The sequence below is a fragment of the Xenopus laevis genome, chromosome 4L (assembly GCF_017654675.1).
Source record: "Xenopus laevis strain J_2021 chromosome 4L, Xenopus_laevis_v10.1, whole genome shotgun sequence".
Lineage (NCBI taxonomy): Eukaryota > Metazoa > Chordata > Amphibia > Anura > Pipidae > Xenopus > Xenopus laevis.
Genome location: NC_054377.1, coordinates 36,171,352 through 36,193,747, shown reverse-complemented (window position 1 = coordinate 36,193,747; position 22,396 = coordinate 36,171,352). Strand labels below are relative to the sequence as shown.

General features: G+C 39.6%; 1 protein-coding gene across 1 annotated transcript in view; it reads right to left on the bottom strand.

Annotated features, from left to right (window-relative positions):
• Positions 1–22,396, bottom strand: part of LOC108713984 (dipeptidase 2) — a 440,550-nt gene that overhangs the window by 108,223 nt on the left and 309,931 nt on the right. Inside the window, exon 7 of the mRNA XM_018257771.2 lies at positions 17,267–17,443. Coding sequence (XP_018113260.2) covers positions 17,267–17,443 — 177 coding nt within the window. The remainder of the gene's footprint in view (positions 1–17,266; positions 17,444–22,396) is intronic.

Sequence of the window (22,396 nt, the reverse complement as noted above, 5' to 3'; positions counted from 1 at the left end):
AACATGGCATTTATAAAATTTAAATTTCTTAAGAGGTGAATGTAGGGGCCCCTATGGGTTTATCTGCCCTGCAGCTTTAAGGCCCAACCTTTTTCTTAGAGTGATCTGCCAGGAGAGGTGTGACAGCTTCCCAAGTCTTTTGTTATTGCACAGTAGCCTGTGGGCGTTGTAGTTACACTATACCACACCTTTAATCTTCCATATAGCGAAGGCCCTAACCTGAAGCTTGTAACCCATGCTCTATTGCACTAGCTGGTGAATTAACCCTGTATGCCCCAAATAGGTGTTACATGAAAAATATTTCTGCCTAATGCTTGCATAATCACTTCTGGAGAGTAGGGAACTTTGTCCCTCTACCTGGTCCCCAGGTAAACCTCTTGATATGCATAGTTAACTTGGGTAGAAAAAAAGCCAAAGTCCATCAAGTTTAACCCCTCCAAATGAAACCCAGTTCAGTTATATTCACATACACTTATACTTATATATATGTATAGTCAATAGCTTTACTAATTAGCTGTAAGTCTTAAAGAGGAGCTAATTCAAAAATGAAAATGTAATATAAGTTTCATCACACTGAAATAAGACACTTTCTAAATATAAATAATTAACATCTCTGTACCGGGGGGTGTGGCCAACCATTATCTGAGCAAGACGCACACGAATTAAACTCCGCTCCGCTGCCCCTCAATCGCCCGAAAAATTAGCTTTATTCCCTCAGCATCTGAAGATTCGGAATCTTTCCCTAACGATGGGGAAACGCAAGCAGATGGAACAGACAGGTACACTGACTCCGTTCCTGCATAAATCAGCTGCTGCGTCACGGACTAGGGCACTCCAAGATGGCGCAGAGATGGAACACAACTGTACCTCGCCTTCGCCTCCGTCCTCGCTTAGTGGACACGATCCCTCAGCCTCCCCAGGTCAGTTACTAGCAGTGCATAAATCATCCCCAGAGCTAGCGGATAATCCAAATACGCCAGTCACGGCACAAATACTAGCTGAACAGCTATTCAGGCCCTGAGAACAGATTTAAATGAACTGGGTGGGCGCACAGACCGCGTGGAAACACCTGCAGACGATCTAGCCCAGCGCTATGCATTTATTGAAGATGATAATGCGACATTAAGAGAAGAACTGGCCATGCTAAAAGCGCAGTGTCAGGACATGGAAAACAGAACGCGAAGGCAAAACTTGAGATTTACAGGGATCCCGGAGGAAATAGAACCACAGGATCTACAACGCTTCCTAAAGGCTTATTTACAAAGTTATGTCCTCATCTAACGGAGGACAACTGTCGGCTAGATAGAGCTCACTGCTCCCTACAAGCCAAACCTCCAGATGATGTAGTGGTATGCTTTCATTACTACGAAACAAAAGAGGCAATTTTAGCAAAAAGTCGCCAGCTGCCAGAGGTGGTTTTTCAAAATGTAAAGCTCTCCATATTTACAGATCTTTCCACTGCAACTTTACAAAGATGAAGGGAGTTACGACCGGTTACCCAAATACTGCGGGACAAACGAATTCCATACCGAGGGGGATTCCCGTTTAACCTAATAGTAAACAGAGCAGGTAAACAGCATATTCTCCGTGATCCTGGGGACAATAAAAACGTTCTCATCTCGTTAGGCCTACACAGAACAGCTGAGGCTCCTAGAAGAGATCCATCCAGTTAACATACTCTAATAGATCTCCTTCTGGTGACAAAGAAATGGTGTATTTATCCTCTGATGTTGTTCCCTACTTAGCTCCCTATGCTTATGTTAAGGTATTTTACAAATGGTGAGGATTCTCTCGATTAATGCCAAAGGGCTAAATACTATTGTTAAAAGATGTCCGTTACTTAAAGAGTTAAGGGCACAGGCAACACATATTGCATTAATTCAGGAAACACATTTTCCCAATATTAAACCTCACCATATTTCGTCTAAGCACTACTACAAAGCTTTTTATGCGTCAGGTCCGCATAAGAAGACGGGTGTAGCGGTGTTAACACACAAACATTGCCCCTTTCAGGTTTTGGATTCCTATAAGGATCCTGAGGGTCATTATTTGATACTTAAAGGCTAACTTGCAGGTACCCCTCTTACCCTTCTTAATATGTACTCTCCGAACAGAAATCAAATAGCATTTCTGAAACAAATTTTGGAGAAATAAAATCTATTATCTCAACATACAATAATTGGGAGAGACTTTAACCTAACATTTTATCAAGATAAGGACAGATCCCACCCCTCGCCTGATAAGAACTCTAATCTGCTCTCCAAAAGATTCAGGCAGTTAATCAGACAGCATATCCTACAGGACACCTGGAGAATTAACCATCCCAGAGATAGACAATTTACCTTCTACTCAAACCCACATCAGGTCTATCTGAGATTGTACTATTTTTTTCTGCCACGTCAATGTCTCACATCTAACTTTACAACCACCATTTTGCCCATTTCATGGTCCTACCATGCCCCGCTATTAATAGATATTACAATTGGCCCCCCTCCATGTAGAGAAAATCATTGGCGCTTGAGTGAAATAGTGCTCTCTGACCAGCAGATAAAAGAGCAAATTAAGAGGGGCCATTGAGGAATATTTCTCTTTCACCAACTGCTCCCTCTAAACCAATCCTGTAGCTACTATAAGAGGAGTTGTAATTGCCATAACCTCTGCTAGGAAAAAGCATTGTCTGTCCACCTTGACAAAACTAACAGATACCCTTAACCTCCTACAGGGTCAACTTCAATTGTTAGGCACCTCAGAATCATGGCGAAAACTCAGCCAGGCAAGACAAGATTTACAAAATCATATATAACGAGAGATAGATAAGACCTTGAAATGGTCCCGACAGACTTACTTCGTAGTAAGTCTGTCGGAACCATTTCAAGGTCTTATCTATCTATCTATAAACCTTGACTCTTCTGGCAAATAAATTACGTGATAGAAAGGCCCAGTCTTCGATAACTAAAATTAAATCCCCGAAAGGAACAATCCAGAAGAAATAGCAGATCTTTTTTGCCAATACTATAACAATTTATATAATCTTAAAGAGAGCTCCCCTTATTCTCCTTCTACACAGGTAGTACCACTTCAAGACTTTTTGACAACAACAGACCTGAATAAATTGAGCCCTGAAGACAGGGACCTTCTTAATGCCAAAATTACTCCAGCAGAAGTCTTAGCTACATTGAAATCTTTGCCAAATGGAAAAGCCCCAAGCCCTGATGGGTTTCCCTATATATATTTAAAGTCTTTCCAAGATGTTCTAGTACCTCAACCCTATTTAACCAATTTCTAACAGGAACTCCTATCCCTTCCACGATGCTTACATCATACATAAATTTGCTACCTAAAGATGGAAAAGATCCTGCATTATGCAGTAGCTATAGACCCATAGCATTGCTTAACTCAGATTTAAAATTTTTTACCAAAAATTAAGCAAAAAGATTGGCCATCCTGACCTCAACTTTAATACATGCAGATCAGGTTTATGGGATTTTCTGGCCCCTTTGTGACAGCCTTAAAGGCACTATATAGCTTGCCAACAGCACAATTAAAAATATCTGGGGCAAAGGGAAAGCTGATAAAGATAGGTAATGGGACCCGCCAGGGGTGCCCGTTATCGCCGTTATTATTCGCTTTAAGTATAGAACCTTTAGCAGCCTATATTAGAAAACAAAAAGATATCACAGGAATAGAAATAGACCATACTGAATATAAGATAGCATTGTTTGCAGACAATGTGCTATTGTCTCTTTTGAACCCCCACATTTCTCTCCCATCTCTCCATAAGACGCTTGACATCTACAGTATAGCTAACTATCTGGTTATAAAATTAATTGGGATAAATCAGAAGCTTTGCCTTTATGTATGCAGCCCTCATTATTGAATACCTTAAGATCGAGTTTTGGCTCTAAATGGAAAATGGATTCCGTATACCCCCCTTTATAACAATCTATTTAAATTGAACCTCCTTCCACTTATTCAGCAAACAAAATCACTATTTCATAAGTGGTCAGATTATCCATTATCATGGTTTGGTCGCATTGCTGCATTAAAAATGAGCATCTTACCAAAATTGTTATAATTTTTTGAAACGCTCCAGATTTTGGTTCCTACCTCCACCCTGTCTGATATTCAAAGGTCATTCCATAAATTTATATGGGGCAATAAAAGACATAGACTGTCTAAGTCGGTATTAATAACAGATAAACTGCAAGGGGGACTGGGTGTTCCATCAATACGAAACTATCATGATGCAGCCCATTTACGCTGGATAGCAGCCTGGTCCCTTTTTGATGTCAGGCCAATATGGGCCAAAATAGAGAGTTCATGTATAGCACCATTACATATGGGCGCTATACTATGGGATATGGGGACACGATTAGCACTTCCTAAAACTATGCTGGAATCTACCAAAACGATAATTACAGTTTGTCACAGATGGAAGGTGAAGCGAAACTTGAGCTCTACTGTATCACTGTTGACCCCATTTCTTAAGAACCCGAGATTTAACCAGGGACGCTGGTCTCCTTTTATTGTAATTGGGGGACTAAGGGCCTCTTCAAGATTTATGATGTAATATCTCAAGATACTCATAAGATGCTTCAACTTGCTGATCTTCAAGCCAAGCTACCTGAAGTTCCTTTAAAATGTTATGAGTATCTCAAAGTAAGACATTTTATGCAACCATTTCTTAATACCCAAGATAATCTGTCTCTCTCACCTTTTGAAAAAATAATTGTTGCAGGCTGGCCTCAAAAAGCATTGCTATCAAAAATTTATAAAATTCTGACTACAATACCACCTGCAGCTTTCATAAAACACAAATATATGGATCGCTGGGAGCAGGAACTTAATGTTGCTTTGACTCTGGAGGGCTGGGAAGCTATTTTGTCAAATGCTAAGAAAGGAGTTACATGTGTAAAACAAAAGGAAAATATATATAAAGTCATAATGCTATGGTATATGACGTGTGCTAGGCTTAATAAAATGTATCCACTGATCTCTAATCATTGCTGGAGGGGTTGCTCTGAGACAGGCTCTTCATACCATCTTTTATGGGCCTGCCCAGTTATTACCGCCTACTGGGATGAAATTCATGGCATAATATCTAAGGTCACTAGTGATGGGCAAATTCGCGAAACGGCAAAAAATTTGCGAAACGGCGCAATTTTTGCCGCGAATTTTCACGGGCGTTTTGCAAATTTATTCGCTGGGGGCGAATCGTGCAAATTCGCTGCGAATTCACGCCTGGCGAATAACTTCGCCCATCATTAAAGGTCACCTTTAAAGATGTAATAAAAGACCCTATAACTTTTCTACTGGAGAAACCTATTGAAGAGATATCTAGATCATCACAGGTGTTGGTTAATCACATCTTAATTATAGCACGTATAATGTTGGCAGCTAAATGGAAATCAACTGAGCCCCCCCATCCATCCAAGAGGTCCATAGAAAACTTAATTCAAATATGACCTTTGAAAATATGATTGCATATACTTATAACAGGACACATAAATTCTTAGCTATTTGGGGCCCTTACGAACTACTGGCAAAACCTCAAAATCTTTCATGGATTTTAAAGGTAAATAGGTATCTCAGGATAAGCTATACGTGGTATATGACTCCAACCTCATATAGTCGAGAGAGTGTCTTTTGGGCTTGATTCACACGGGACGATTTGTCGCCCGCGTTTTTACAAAGCGTGTAGCGGCGACTAGTCGCTCGTTTTGTATTTACATAGAAAGTAAAGGAAATCGCCAGGTACCATTCACACAACGCTACTTAATAGTGCCAGTAGCCTGAAAACAAACAGAGACCCTTTTCGGAGTGATAATTGAAAAATGGCATAGACATAGTGAAGTATACAAAAACGCCTGTACCAAACAGACGAGGAGACAAATAGCAGCGATAATATGTAAAGCAGCATGACGTCAGCCGAAATGCGAACGTGAAATACGGCAAGTTGTGAGAACATAGTTACAAGGGCACGATTTTGGTAGGAGGTATGCATATAGCCTGTGGGGGTTGTGTTTTTTTTTAATGGGTAGTATGGCTGGTTCAAAACGTTACTTTAGTGTCCTACTATGTGGTTTAGTACTGTCATACTATGTGGCTTTTCTGAAATGTAGTACTCATTGTAACAATATTTATTTCTTCTCCATCCCCCCTGCAGCCAAAGTAATTCAAAGCAGATGGAAGCACATTAGAGATTGCTTTCATAGGGAAGTATCTGCCCAGAAGACAGATACACGCAGTGGTGCATCCCCATCAAAAAGAAAGAAATATATCTATGCTGACCAATTTAGATTTTTACTACCTGCTTTTGCTAAGAGACAGTAAGTGTGAATAATCCTCCATTTTTTGGGGGGGGGATATGATCAATGCCTACATATATTATACCAATGTTGAACTGAACCTACCTACATAGAAAGATGACAAATAGAAAGTAGTTATTGTGATAACTTTGTAGCCTTTGAGTATTTGGGTAAACAAAAATGTATGTATTATTTGTATGGAAACAATTCATTGTTTTAATGGTATCTTTAATGTTTTCCATTAGAACTTCTAGCAATCTTGATACTGTGAAGGATGAAGAAATAGAGACAGAAACTGCTTCAACAGACAGTCCATCAACTACCAGCACTGTCACCCCACCTGGCACTGCTACCACCCCACCTGGCACTTCTACTAGCACTGTCACCCCACCTGCACAAGTATCTCAGCCTGACAACACTCAGGCAGCAACTTCATCAGGAGATGTAAAAGACATGATTTCAATGTTATGTGGTTCAGTATCATCCTGAGAGTCTTCTGTCAAGCGGACTTATGCTTTTGAAGACACACCAGAATTCTCTTTTTATACAGGTTTATTGTCTACCATCATGATGGTACCACAGGCACAAAGACAAATGTTGCAAATGGAATTTGTGCAGCTCTTATACAGATATTTACCACAAGTAAATCATCCACCACCCAACATGCCTGTTATGCAACCACCACAACCGTTCCAGATGCCTCAAAGCAGCACTCCAAACCCTTGGTACCCCTTTCCATACCCTTCCACTTCCCAAGCATGGGATCCTTCCCAAAACTCATTCACAGACCTCTAATGTGATTTATATATGCTTTAATGCCACTTTAAATGTTGAACCATTTTTGGCTGCTATAAACTTTGACTGTTATAGTGTACTTTGTAATGTTTATTTTGAGTGATGAGGAGTTTTGCACTTTGGGGGGAAGATTCATATTTGCACCTTTGGGGAGGGGGATGCTTGTACCAATTTTTTTTATTCTTGTTGTTTTATGAATAAATATTAAACTTCTTATAAGCTGAATTCTTCCTTGTCTACAAATGTTTAAAAAATAACAGATATCCATAAGGTTTAATGATATTTACTCATATTTTTTTAAAAGTATAAAACTATTTACAAATACAGGATTAAAGCATTAATTATGCCTGCTGGGCCAGAACCCTATCTTTTAAGGCCCGAATTTCGGCCACCAGCTGTGCATGGTCCCACTTCTCTTCTTCTTGAGGGCCTATATGTAAAAAAATACAGAATTAATATAAATATTTCAATATAGAAAAAAAAGTTTTATGTGGGGGGTGTGATGTAGTCTTGCAGTTACCTCCAGCATAAACATCAGAAGCCTGCTGTTCTGTTGCCTCCTCCTCAGGCTGCTCTGCATCTTGGAACTCATCAGGCTCACTGAAATCAGCCTCCAGTCTGTCTGCCTCCTCCACATCTGCTTGTGGATGTCCCCCTGCCTCTTGCTCTGCCTCCTCCACATCAGCTTGTGGATGTCCCCCTGCCTCCTCCACATCTGAATCAGACTGCTCAGCAACTTGTGGATGTCCCCCTGCCTCCTCCGCATCTGAATCAGACTGCTCAGCAGCTTGTGGATGTCCCCCTGATAGAAAATTATGTATTAAATAAATTAATGTATTAAATATATGTATAGTGTAATTTTTTTAGGTTAGTTACAAAATACTAAATACTCACAGTTTTCATGCAGCTGTACCTGCATGACAAATTCCGGCTCCCGGCTCTTCAGATCTGACCACAGCCTCTGCAAGGTGCGGTGGTCAAATACAACCCCATGCCTGCACCCCAATCTGTGCCTCAACCTGCGCATCAGGCTTTGCTTATGATCCCTTTTATTGGACATCCACAGTGGGAGATTGTCATACTTTTCTGCCTGCAGAAAACTTGCAATCTCCCAGGCCTGCTGATCACTAAGCGAGTTGATGCCCACCATGTTCCAAAAACACTCCACTCACTCACAGGAACAATGACGCAGGCTGTAAAATGCGTATGCGTCATGCGTATGATGCACGTCGCATGGCGTTGTGCGTCGTTCCGTATTGTCACAGCGTATTGTCGGCGGCGGCTATTGCATGCTGCAAATTGTCAAAATGGTGATTGACGTCTGCGGGTTGTAGTGGCTGCACATATATGGCTACAATTATATTTCTATAGCTTTTGCATATTAATATATATTCCATTATCCTTTGAATATTAAACTTCTTCATATTAAATACTTTCTACTTCCTGGGTGTCAGTGTGTGGAGGACAGGTAACAGTGTTACTTTATTATCTCTCAGGTAAAAAGTCTATTTTACTGTTATGCTGTGCATTTTCATTTATTTCCTTGTTCAGCTATTTGCAAAACCATATATCACAAACTGCTAGATGAAACCAAGTTACAACCTCTCCAGGAGTCAGTCTGAACACGTCATGATGGCTTGTGGTCATGACACTCTGCACCTGCTTCCTGAGATTAAGACTGCACAAACACACTCCGAATAAGGACATGTTGTGCCATATGCTATGCTTATTGGCTAAATAGCTAAACCGCATACATCCTGAGCTACCACTCAATTCCCTATTTGACTATATAATTCTCTGTGCCTTAGAATAAAGAGAAGAAGCATTTTGTATACTGAACTGTATGTGTCAGTGTCATTCTTCCGGTCTAGACCTTTGCACAAACTAATTAGGACTGGAATAGATACTCTCAGGACCGATTACGTCCCTAACAAGTGTATATATTTTGTACACGTATATACATATATATCTATATGATATACATATTGTCATTTAGTTCCATTTTATGAAAAACAAAGTAAAAAATAGTTTGTAAAATAATGAGCATTTTATTGATCCAATACAATACAACTGTATACAGACTAAATCCGGTTCAACTGCCATGGTATCGCTCCATCTGGAGACATGAAATATTTAGCAAACTGATCTCAGACTTTCATTCCTCCTATAGGACCTCTCACAGGGGCCCAATCAATATCTGGGATTTCATCAGACAGGGTGTGTTGATAGCTATACCCATCCGTAAGACAAACAAAATAGTGTAGGACACAACAAGCTTTTATTATAATATCCACAAAATCAGGTTCCAGTTGTATAGAGGTATGGAATATACGCTATTTGTTTGAGAGAATGCCAAAAGCGCACTACCATACGGCGTACCATATGGCGTGCTCTTGATAATCTGTAATTGAAAACATGTTTCTCTATGGCCCTTTGTGACCCTGGGTAAGGCCGCATTATGTTTTCTGTTAGACCAAAGGCCTCATCACCCACAAAAACATAAGGCATGGAAGGTGCAGCAGTCCCAGGCAATGGTTTAGGAAGAGGTAGACGAAGTGTCCCTTCTGATAATCTGCGTCCCATTGCTGAATTCCGGAAAGTACTGGCATCAGTACCGCCACTACTCGCTTTTTAAAAACGGGGGCAACAAATCGTCCCGTGTGAATCAAGCCTTAAAAATGGAAATCTAATGGGTACTGAAATGGGTAGACTGCAGAATTTATAATATTTTAATAACAGTGTAGTAACCAAATTTTGTAAGGTTTAGCTTAGTTTTTTGTTTTTTTGTTATTTGTTGTTTCAACATATATGAAGATCTCCAGAATGAACTATGTATGAGCATGAAGAGCATGAAGCAATGTTTACATATGTGGGAGTAGCCAGACTTGTATTAGATCATGTTCATATGCAATGTAACATAAGCATAGAATATATCATCTCATTCTTCTGGAAAAATCAATACAAATTTTAAGTTACAAAAAAAAAAAATCTCTGTACCGTTTTTGAAATAATCAACCTACCCTCTACTAATTCCCTCTCAGCATCTGTTTATCTTCTGTCTCTCTTCATGCAGGAGTTGGGTGTCAGATTTTTACAGTGATCACTCAGATAATTAACTTCAGCATAGACAAAATCAAATAAAAATAAAATAAATCCTGCTTGTAGAAACTAAGGATTTCTGGTGATTTTGAAAGAATGAGCACTAGTGTTTCTATACAAAAGGAGCATCTCTCCAAAAGCAATATTAGACCTAACTGCCATCCATCTCCAGCATGGAGAGAGACTGAAGTGAGCAGGTTGCTGAGAGGAGGATAGAAAAGAGAAACTTGATTATTTCAGAAATGATACAGAATTTTGAATTGATTAAGCTAAAGATAAGACAATTTATTGATTCAGTATTATTAAACTTAAATCAAATTTTCATTTTTGTGAAAGTACCCTTTTAAGATCACAATAGCCTTGGATATTATGCTTGTTCAAGAAATAACCAAAGACACTCTTAAAGGTATTAATATAATTCTATTACAACATTACCAGGAAGGCCATTCCAAAACCTCACTGTCCTCATTGTGAAAAACCACATACTCAACTTCAAATGAAAGTTTAGTTCCTCAAGTCTAAAGGGTTGGCCTCTGTGCATTGATCTTTTCTATGGGAAGAAAACATTGGTGGGACCGAAACGATGGATGAGATGCTGCATCAATAAAAGAGCATCATTTCACAAATTACAGAGAGTGCTTTTACCTTGTTTGTTTTATATATATATATATATATATATATATATATATATATATATATATATATATATATATATATATATATACACGTATATATTCAGATTCATCTTAACCTTACAACTTATGTCACTTTAAAGCTCTGGACAGTTCAATTTAACTAATTTTTTTATCTCAAATTTGAACATGCAAATTACTTTTTATTACGCTGTGTAAAATGAAATTAGCCAGAAAAACGGTGTAAAGGCAAATGTATATAGATGTGCGTTATTTTACACCATGCAAATGCCAGAGTTGTTGCCATTATTTTACACTGCTTCAGACCTTTGGAAGTAAGTTCCAGCCAAAGTTGTTCAAAGAAAAAACATGCCATTTTTATAACGGCGATGCCTGGTGAATTATTCTGCTGTTTTTACACCCCATACTGTAATAAATCTGCCCCATGGTATTCACACACAGACATATATTTATACACTTGTGTGTATTTACAGGGTAACATGAAACTAAAATGTTGCAAATTCACATCAATAATAATTTACTGTCTGATTTATATTAGTTTGGTATGTTTACCTTCACAGTTTTCTTTACTTAAGATATTTTGTAATCCCTCAGACTGAAGGATGGAAATGGTCATCATTTATTCATATGTCATTTATCAATAACCCTAAGTCATAGCTGTATTTATGGGATGAACGATCATATCAATAAATGATTGTCTGACAATTGTTTTAACCATTCAATATGTCATCTATGGAGAACAACCATATAAAAATATGGCATTGTGTCATTGTCGAAAGGTAGGAAAAGATGCAATACTAACTCATGGTGGAAGCAGTATTGACAGGAAACAGAAAGTGATGTGTTTTGCGCAATCATTGCAGTTATCATCGGTGGTCACTTGTGGGTGCGAAATTTCCCACATCTACCAACAACACAACAAGCGTTTTATGCAGTGGCTTTGTTTATGGATTCAAAGCAGAGAGCTGCACTTCACGTCAATACAAAAGAAAAAGAAGAGCTCATTGTTTTTCTCAAATTGGCCTATTCAAAGAGCTGATAGAAAGAAACTCTAATGAATTAAAAAACTACTTACGTATGTCTAACAGCTGTTTTAAGACACTTCTACAAGCAGTAGCACCATTGATTACTAAACAAGACACGTGCAGGAGGCAAGCTATACCTGCAGAGCAGAGACTGATTGCAACACTGCAATATCTTGCAACTGGAAGTCCTTCAAAGATTTTAAATCCTCTACCTCTGGAATTCGGCACAGGCTGTCGAGTATAGAAACATGCAATGCCATAATTGAAGCACTGAATGAAGAATACTTACAGGTAAAACAATTATTTTTGCTGTATTTGTGTTTATTAACAGTGTATAATAGAATATGACAAATTGAGTATTGTAAAGAATTATATTCATTAGAAGCACGCATAAACAAAATATGTTGATGTGCAAAAGAGCAGGAATTTCAGAAATGCACAACATAAGTATAATAAAGTATAAAAATAAAGTATCACAGATGCACACATTTACCACTAATTTAGCACTAACTGTAATACAAAATACAAACTGTAATACAAAAACATCCAAAAGTGTAAAAAGCATCCTCAGAAAACAGACATAACTGTACACATTATTTACAGTTCAGAATATTGTTGGGGTGAATGTTCTTTCTCTGTCACAGAAAAGTTATTACTGAATCTGCATTCAGTAATAACTTTTCTGCAACAAAAAAAGACCATCCACTTCGAAAAAAAATAGGAAACAGCATGGATGTCCATGTTCTATGTTGAAAATATGGTACTGCAGTATGTGGAGTGGACAGTCTATGGGTCAAATTTACTAAAGGGGCGAAGTGACTAACGCGGGAGAAAATTCGCCAGCGTGGCGTCATTTCTGTGCATCCCAAATTTACTAATGGTTGCTGGCGTAATTTTGCCAGCGAAGGAGATAGACTCTAGTGGCACTTTACGCCCTAACGCCCAGCAAATTTGTGCTCTGCCAAATGGACGTAACTACGCAAATTCACTAAGATTCAGATTTTACTGAACGTTACCTCTTGTGCCACACTTGCCTTCGCCACCTCAGACAAGGCGAAGTGCAATAGAGTAGATAAAAGTTTCCTCAAAAAATATTTCAAAGGCCCGAAAACGCTAGTGTCTTTTCCTTTTTCAGGGTAAAAGGCTGAAAAATAGCGTTACATTTTTTGGGGGTACCGGCTTCCCTACCCTACATTTCCTAACATATGGGACATAAACTATACTCTGGGCTCATGTGTAGAGCAATAAAACAACTATATTTTTTTTATTAAGGTTTCCCGGGCTTGTGTAGTGTAATGTATTTGCTGCAACAAACTTTGAAACATTGAACTTTGACTTCCCGCCATATGTAAATTAGGCAACGCTAGCGCAACTTTGCTTCATTTGGCGCAGTAACACTAGCGCAACGTTGCTAGTGTTTGGTGCCCAGGACGCAACTTCGGATTTCAGTGAATTTGTGTTGTCTTGGTGAATCTACGCCTGGCGAAGTGTTGCGATGTGAGTGAAGCCACCGCTGGCGAATTTTCGGAGGTTAGTGAAGTTGCCCCATGTATTAGCTATGTGTGGTTGTTGTGGCTGCTGGCTGTTTGGGTGAGATTTTTCATATGGGTTGTCGATGCATTTCATAATAATATTTAGCCTTTTTCTTAGTCTCCTGTGGAGCACTCATGGATTCTAGCCACTATTCTTAATCCATGCATCTCAGTTTTAAGGCAATTGATAATCCAAGTGCATCTTGCTCATCAGATACCCAGAGCAGGTAAACGAGTGGGGGGGCAGCATTGCTCCGGCATCAGGAACGGCGCTGGTTAAATGCTTTTGGCATATTGTCTACTTGATCGCATTTTCCATACAGTCATAAATCTATTGGCAAGTAAAACTGATGGTTGTTGTTTTGGTCTGCTGTGTACTATATGACTTTTTACGCTACACAAGTGGTGCTTCTTACATGTTAGCAAATATGTTGGACAGAGAGGACATTGAATAACAATTTGTTATAGTGGCTATGTGATCCAAATGGATTATTGTAACTTCAAGCTACTACATAGTAGAATGCTACTATTAAAGCCAAATTGAACATTTACACATATGTAGCATATTTCAGTGTTGCTGGATTAGTAGTTTGGAAATCAGATATGGTTTAAAAATGTGGCACCTAACGTGGAAGCATTCAATTCATGTGAAATAAACAATTACCAAGAGGCTTTGTATTAGGGATGCACCGAATCCAGGATTCGGTATGGGATTTGGCCAGGATTTGGCCTTTTTCAGCAGGATTTGGATTCGCATATGCAAATTAGGAGTGGGCAGGGAAATCAAGTGAATTTTTGTCACAAAACAAGGAAGTAAAAATTTTTTCCCCTTCGGATTCGGTTCAGTATGCAGTCGAATCTTTCACAAAAGATTCTGGGGTTCGGCCGAATCCAAAATAGTGGATTCGGTGCATCCCTACTTTGCATGATTCTATTTTTCCTATGATTCTACAGCTGTGACACCCTTTGCATGGTGTTCTTCTTTTCATTTCTACTCAGCAGGAAAAATTGGACCAAGAGTACCTTGCCATCTTCTGTTCCATTGTGAACATAATAAGATCAAAGTACCATAGTCGAGGTTGAGGTATCATCAGCTGAGACCCAAGATTTTTTTAAACCTGGACTTCACAAATCAGTTGTAGGATATAAAGATTTGCATAAGTTGGCTAGCTCTTAAAACACCTTGTTGTGTTTTGTTTTATTTTATTCATCTGAATTTTACCTTCTATAGGCACAGAAGTGCCTGGTACAGTTCAATAAATTCTCACAGGAATTCAGGGCTTGATCAGATGGTGTGCTCAAATATAGCTGCGGAAAAAGTGAAAGCACTGATTACAATAATGTACAATATTAATAACTTTACTTAGATAAACAGAGTGTTGCACTGGGTATAATATTTGCATTAAAAGTACTTACTGTATGATGAGAAGATTGCTCCTGCCAATTCGTTGAGAGACAATTAGATTTGTTTGCCAAAGATCTGAATGATCAAAGTCCATTCGGTACAATGGTTGCTCGCAACCTGCACAACAAACAGTTGTAGCTGTGGATTCCACAAGTCTCGCCCACTTACATCCAGGTTTTTGCGTGACTTTATTCAAATAAGGTCTAGCCATGGAAGAAGTTGGTAAAAGGAAGGCAACTCCCATGACCAAAGCAGAAATGGTTTACATGTTCTCCATTTTCCAGAAAAAAGACTGTAAGAAGGCACAGTATTCAAGACCAACCACCAGGAAAGTGTTCTTGAAATGGTTATAGAAGGTTTCCAAAGTAATGCAAGATCAAAAGAACAGCTGAGAAAACAGTGGTCTGACTTAAAACTGTGAGAAACTTAAAAACTTAAGTGCTTATTAAAAAGTACTTTAATATTTTTAAGTGTTTAATTATAATGCTGCTGACATGCACAGTTGTATTTGCAGTACTAGTTGTATATTCAGATAAAGTGTGAATGTATGTGCTGCTCTAAATATATGTACTGTATGTATGCATCATTTTTTATACCTATTTTTTTTAAAAAAAAACACAGAGCAATTCGCTTGTCCAAAAAAAGCTGCATCTTCTTTAAAGATGATACTTAAGATGTGGAGACTGCTGACACCTCTGAACCGGCTGACAATCCTGAGGCTGCTGACACCCATTTAGTCTGCTGAGGAGGAAGGTCAAAAAAAGGATTGTCATACCTTGCAAGGATCCAAAACCTGCAGATAAATTTCATAACCCTCAGACTCAAGAGGGACCTTTCATATGATCCTAGTAGCCCAGGTGCCCTGGTTACTAGCACTAGTAAGTAAAAATAAGTAAAAAATATTTTAAATCCCTCCAAAGAAAACCTACAAAAGTCTGTGGTATTCACAATCTGTTGTTTCAGATAAATGATGAACAACTGCTAATATTACGTTATCTGCTAATATTTACAAAAACTATAGAGCATTACAGTATTATGTGTGTTTTATTAATACATTCTTTAATAGTGTTTGGCCGTAGAGCATCACAGAATACCTTTGTGATTTTTATTTTTCCTTGCCCAAATATATTATTTTCTAAATATGCTTTGCTGTGATTTAAGGACTTTTGGTTATTTTTTTAATTTTAATATTTTTTATAGCCAAATTAATTGGTTTGTCCTTCCCCTTCCCTGCATGCCGATGTGCGCTCCTTATGTCCAAATAGTAATAACGTGCATTCTTTTGCCCCTTCCGGGCTTAAGGTCCCATGCATGTGACGTTATCTCACACTGGCACAAAATTAAAATATTTAAAGGGCTCACAAATTAATGTCCTTTGCCCAACTTATATCTACTTTATTAATTCCTGGGTGTGATTTGCAGTGTGTTTATTCATGTTTGCCAGTCCCTGATCTTGTCTTGTTTGCCGCCTGTCCTGACTAGGGATGCACCGAATCCACTATTTTGGATTCGGCGAACCCCCGAATCCTTCACTAAAGTTTCGGCCGAATACCGAACCGCATGCGAACCCTAATTTGCATATGCAAATTAAGGGTGGGAAGGGGAAAACATTTTTACTTTGTTTTGTGACAAAAGGTCACGAGATTTCCCTCCCCACCCCTAATTTGCATATGCAAATTAGGATTCGGATTCGATTCGGCCTGGCAGAAGGGTTCCTGGCCAAATCCCGAATCCTGGATTCGGTGCATCCCTAATCCTGACCCATGCCTGTATTTTGACCATTCTCTCGGATCCTGTCTATTGCTGCTTAATTGTGTACCGACCAGGCCTGTGACCTTGACTACTCTCCTGCATCCTGTCTTTGTACGGCACTTCCTGATTTGTTATTGACCTGGTCTGTCCTTGATCATGCTCTTATGCTCCGTTCCTGTTTGCATGTACGGTTCCCTTGTTGGCCAGAACTCTCTCCTAGGTTTTCTCGCATCCGAGTAGCGGAGGGCTCCTCCCAAATTAAACGGCGGTTGTTAAAGGCAGAATAGTGAGCCGTGACCAGGACATCGGGGTCTGTTCTGGGTTTGGGATACCTAATGTCACAGATTGTTTAATGATGATGATGATCTGTTCATTCCATCCATTTACAGATTTAATTGTTAAGCGACGGAAAATTATAAACCTGTCCAATTAATCAAATTCTAAGACTTTTTTTACCACCGTCAGTGCAATAATAAGTAGACAATTTTATCGGAACATCCATCTGATTAAATCTACCAGTGTATGGCCACCTTTACCTTAGGTATGGCATATCTGTCTTGTCTGATAAACTGTTACAGTTGGCAGTTGTAGTCTGCAGTTGCAGTAGGCAGTTGTATTCTGCAGTTGCAGAATTTATATTACTTCATATTGACTTTAAAGCATTATATATATTCAATATACACAGATGTTTACTTACAACTTGCTTTAAAATGTCATCTGGGATATTTCGATTAATTTTACACAAAGCAAAGGCAGCAGAGTGACTGAATATCACGGGTGCTTTTGATACATTCAAAACTTCTCGGGATGTGCTGAAGGAGGTATGGGACAAGTCGATGATCATACCTATTCTATTCATTTCTTTTACCACTTCCTGAAATACAAAAAGCTTTTGATGAATCTCTTCACACAATATATAAAAAAAGGCCCAGTATAATAGTTGAACACTTTAGTAAAGGTCATTACATGTTATTTCATTTGTGGTAAGTAGTGAGGGGTTATTTTACATAGCTCAGCTTACACCATATTCTGAATATGATATAAGTGGAATAACATATTTGTTTTCTGATACATTTCCCACAATGTGCAAATTGTTACAACTTTTCTTGACTGAATTTGGAGCAGACAAGTTATTGTTTAATAGAATAATATGTTTCAATTCTAGAGAAAGCTTTCTGGGGGCAAACCTTTGATGCATCTGATCTAATGAGCAGCTCCTTGCCGGTGCAGTCTATCCAGGTATAAGTAATCCCGCTCTCTCTGTGCTGTACTGCGAATCCACTTCGGGACACGGACTTCATATTTTTTTCAAAACTTCTGCTTCAATGTGCGCATTTTAGTGGTACAATGTAAAAAGTAAGTGTTGCTAAAAAACAATTACTGTTACAATTTACCTATTTAAAATCACCTGAACTGATGAAGTATTTTCTCTCATCTCTTTATTATATATATTCCTGTGGTAAATCCCAATAATTTGTCTAATATTTAATATTACTGTAATTATTCTATTTATTATATCAATGCCAAATTTCATTGATTATGTTTTTATTTATTATCAATCTAGCACACCCACTAAAGCTCAAAAACTATCACTATTTCTTATTTCAATAGTTATTAAAGAATCAATAGTTATTAAATATCCATCATTGTATATTAAAAATTAAATATTAAGTATTAAATATTAAATACTGGGTATTAGGCATTAACTCCAATTTTTGGTAGTATTTTCCATTCAATGAATAGCTTTCTTTATTTCTTCATTTCCATTATCTTATCTATTCTTCTTTCCATTCCATCTTTATTTCTATTATTTTTATACATATTCCTGTATATTCTTTTCAATAATGGATAACACATTCCATAATTCATTTTAATAATATATCCAGTGATCCCCCAATAGCACTGTATTTGCAGATATCCCTTAGTTTCTTGTTGTACATTGCTGTTGAAACTTAATCCCATTCTCTTTCTCTGTCAATATATAACCTTGAATTTCTGTATATATACCGATCCAACTTCAGCGTATATGTTGTTTAATGTCACTTTCTCTATTTAGTCCTTGGGGGTTTTACTGTATCCAAGGTGAATATCCACTGAAATTATTTTTTGGACAGCACCTTGTCTACATCACCTCCCCTTTTACTCAATTTCACTCTATCTATCACTTGAAAATTCACAAATTGTTCATTGGCAGCATGTGTTGTTATGACATGTTCTGCTACTGCTGAAGATAAATCTACTCTGCAAGATGTTCCAATGCTCTATCCTTTAATCTCCTAGTGGTTTTACCCATGTATTGTTGTCCACATCTACATGTAGCCAGATATACTATATTTGATGTTCTACAGTTTGCATATGATTTGCAATTATATCAAAAACTCCACAGGCTGACGGCACTTCTGTAACTGAACTGCTGTAAACCGCCTAACGCGTTTCGGGATTGTATCCCTTAATCATATGCAATTATATATTTTTTGTGTTATCATACTTTGGAATGATTCTGATTTCTTGATAAATTTACAACATTTACATATGTTTGCTCAGCAGGGATATGTCCCCTTAACTGTTAACCAGTTGATTCTGCTTCTCTTTTCTGGCAGCATACTCTGAGATAATTTGTCTCCCAGGTTGTAACTGCGCCTGTAAACAATTTGTGGTCTCTCAAGGCCCATATTAGTCAAGATGGGATCCAAATGTATGGGCCAGTGCTTATGGATTATTTTCTCTATTCTGTCCGCTTCAGTGCTGTATGTTGTTATAAATCTCAATCTATTATATGTATTTCCATTCTTATTAGATGTTTTTAATAATTCTACTCTATTTTTTAGTACAGCCTCATCATAAGCTTGTTTAATATTCATAGTATCATATCCTCTTGTAGGGACCTATAGGATATCCTATCCCTATAGAGTTAATCCCCTACCCTTGTATGTAGTTCTCTTTTCCCTTGTTATTGGGCCAAGCCCTTGTAACTGGCAAAGTGTAACACCCACACCTATTGGACAAAGAGTGTAATGACACTCCCCTGCCACACTGCTATATAGTGTGTGTAGGGAGTGTCCTCTTCCTCTTTGGCTCCTGGTGCTGCTGCTAGGTGAATCTCCATTGAGCCTGGGATCACCATAGGCCCCAGTAAGCTTTTACCCTAAAGGGACCTGACACCTTTAGTGCTAAGTCGGGGACCAGGTAAACCCCGTGAACGAGGACCAGCTAAAATAGTAAGATACTGTTATAGTTCTCTCTAGGAGAGAAAGACAGAGAGGTGTAGCAGAAAGAGCAGCTGTCGCTCCAACGAGGATTGTAGTAGGGAGTAGCTTCCCACAAGGCCTGTTTGCCTTTAGAGCAGGGAACTCAGTTGTTAGGGCAGTAGGTGAGCAAAGGACTACCTGACCCCTACCTGATTGATCCCGATCCCCTCACTGTGCAACGTCGGTTGAACTGGGATTTGATATACACCTATCTGCAATATCCTTTGGGAGTCGCATCTGTTTGACTGTGAACCTTTACTGTCCAAAGTGATTCCATCTGCTGTGTCCTCAGAACTGTTGTAAGTAAACCTGTGGTCATTTGCCTTTGGCATAATAAATCTGCTCCTGTTTAACCTTCTAAAAGAACCTCCTGGCGTCCATTATTCTATTTGCACTTATATGCCTGTGAGTTGTAGTTCAACTACAGTTTAAAGGGGAAGCTTCCATTTGGCGAAGGCTCTGCCCTGGGTAAAGATTCGCAATGTAACCCATGCTCACTACCTAGCTGGTCACCCTTAACTCCTAATTGGCAGAATAGGCCACAAAAGCGTTACATTTTGGCGCCCAACGTGGGGCCCCACCCCTAAATCCAGGCTATTTTTGTATTTTTGTGATTTAGTGTTTTTGTGCACTGTCGCTTTAAATTTTCGTGACAGGCGGCGGACCTGATTGGCAAAAGGCTGCCTGCACGTCTTTTTCTACTAAATTTGCTAGGTAATTTTCCCCTAGTATCTCAGGGCCGTGGGTTCGGGCTTGGAGGTTCTATTTCCCGATACACGAGCCTGCGCCATAGCTCAAGTCTCGCGAGCGCGAGATTTCGCTGGCGCGCTTTTGGGATTAAGGCGGTCCCTGACGTCACGTCCCGCCGCCATTTTGTGAAGAGACTTTACAGAGAGAGGACGTGTTCATCACAGCTCCGCCTGTTTGTGCCTGTGGACTTCCGGCGGCTGCCTAGAAAGTTTCACTGCACTTCTTACTCTTCACACCAAGCGGTACCTGCTTGTTACCGCTTTCTTTTTCAGCAAAACCGGAGGATTTCTGCATCGCTCCTGTTCAAGGTGCTGCACCATCACGGACCACGGCTGTGGCCCATCCAAGTGCGGACCTTCCGGACTTACTAACTACATTCTTCATTCCGGTAAAACCCTTTTCCATTATTATGGCTGACCATTCCTGGGAGGGTTGGGCGGATGCGGAGGAGAACCTATCTGGGGCTCCGCTGTTCTCGGATGAGGACATAGAAGATGTAGACTTTGGCCTTAGATATATTTGGGCCGGGACATATGGAGAAAAGCTAAATGTCCACTATAACCGGATAGTTGTTCCCTATTGCGGGCACTGTACCCGTGAGCTATCCACAGAGACCTGTAATTTCCACTCATCGTGCCCTCATTGTTTTCACGAGTGCTGGTTAGGTCCCTATGTACTTTATGCTGATCCTAAAAAGGGCATAAAAACAAAATCCATCGCTACAGACACAGATGGACTGTCTTCAGTGTCAGGAGACTCTGCTCCTGCACCTGTTCCCGCATATCCTCTTCACCTCTCCTCAGTGTGTCCACCCAGCAAGCAAAGCCTGATCGTTCCTATAAAGGCTTTGTCTATTTCACATGGAGTAGGCGCTAGTGGGGATGCAGCCACAAAAAGTGAGGAAACACGTGTTCCACCCAGAGGGAGGGGGAGTACTATGCGCAGGAACCCTGATATTGTACCTAGGCCTATCACTCCTAGGCCGGCCACACCCAAGCCTGCCATGCCTAGGCCTGCTACTCCAAAGCCAACCACTGCACCAAAGGATGAGGCTTCATCCACAGTGGTTCCATCAGAGCATTCCAGTTCTCAGCAGCCTGTTGCCTGCTTGTCAAAACCCTTGCTTTCTCCAGAGGCACAAGGTTTCTGGGTCTCTCAGGGAAGGGCCGACCCCAAGAAGGCACGCACAGTTTCAAGGGTGCAACGTATTATCAATGCCCGTGTTCGTGACCGTTGGGGATATCCAATGCCCTATGCACCTGAGTGGGTTTATGACGAAGTGGAGAAGAATTTGGAGGAATGGCTTTATGGAGAACTTTTAAAGAAAACAGATGTGGGACCCAAGGGATTGTTCCAGAGCGATCCACAGAAGCGGCAGCGTGACATGGTCTTCCTCTGTGACACCCTCAGCGAATGGTGGTATGGGCGTACCATTTTAAAGCACCATGTTAAAAGTTGTGGGAAGTTTCAAGAGGACCGCTTCTTCAGCTTGTCAACCACTCTGCCTAATGGAGGGAAGGTAGATAAGCCTCACCCTTCTTACTATCTATCCTATGAACATACCCTGGAAAAGTATGGGATGATTTCTTAAGCTGTCCACAGTGGATCCGGCTGGACCCTGTGTGTTGTAACTTTTCAGTATGCCTCTAAGAGTGAGAATTCCTCTTAGGGATGATTTGTTTACACTTGAGGACGTCGTTTGATTGCCCCAAGTTTTGGGCCTTCTTCATTGTTCTTCAAGATTGATGCCCCAAGTTTTGGGCCTTCTTCATTGTTTTGTTCACTCATTGTTCCATTTCTGGACTTCTGAACATTGTCTGGAACTTGTA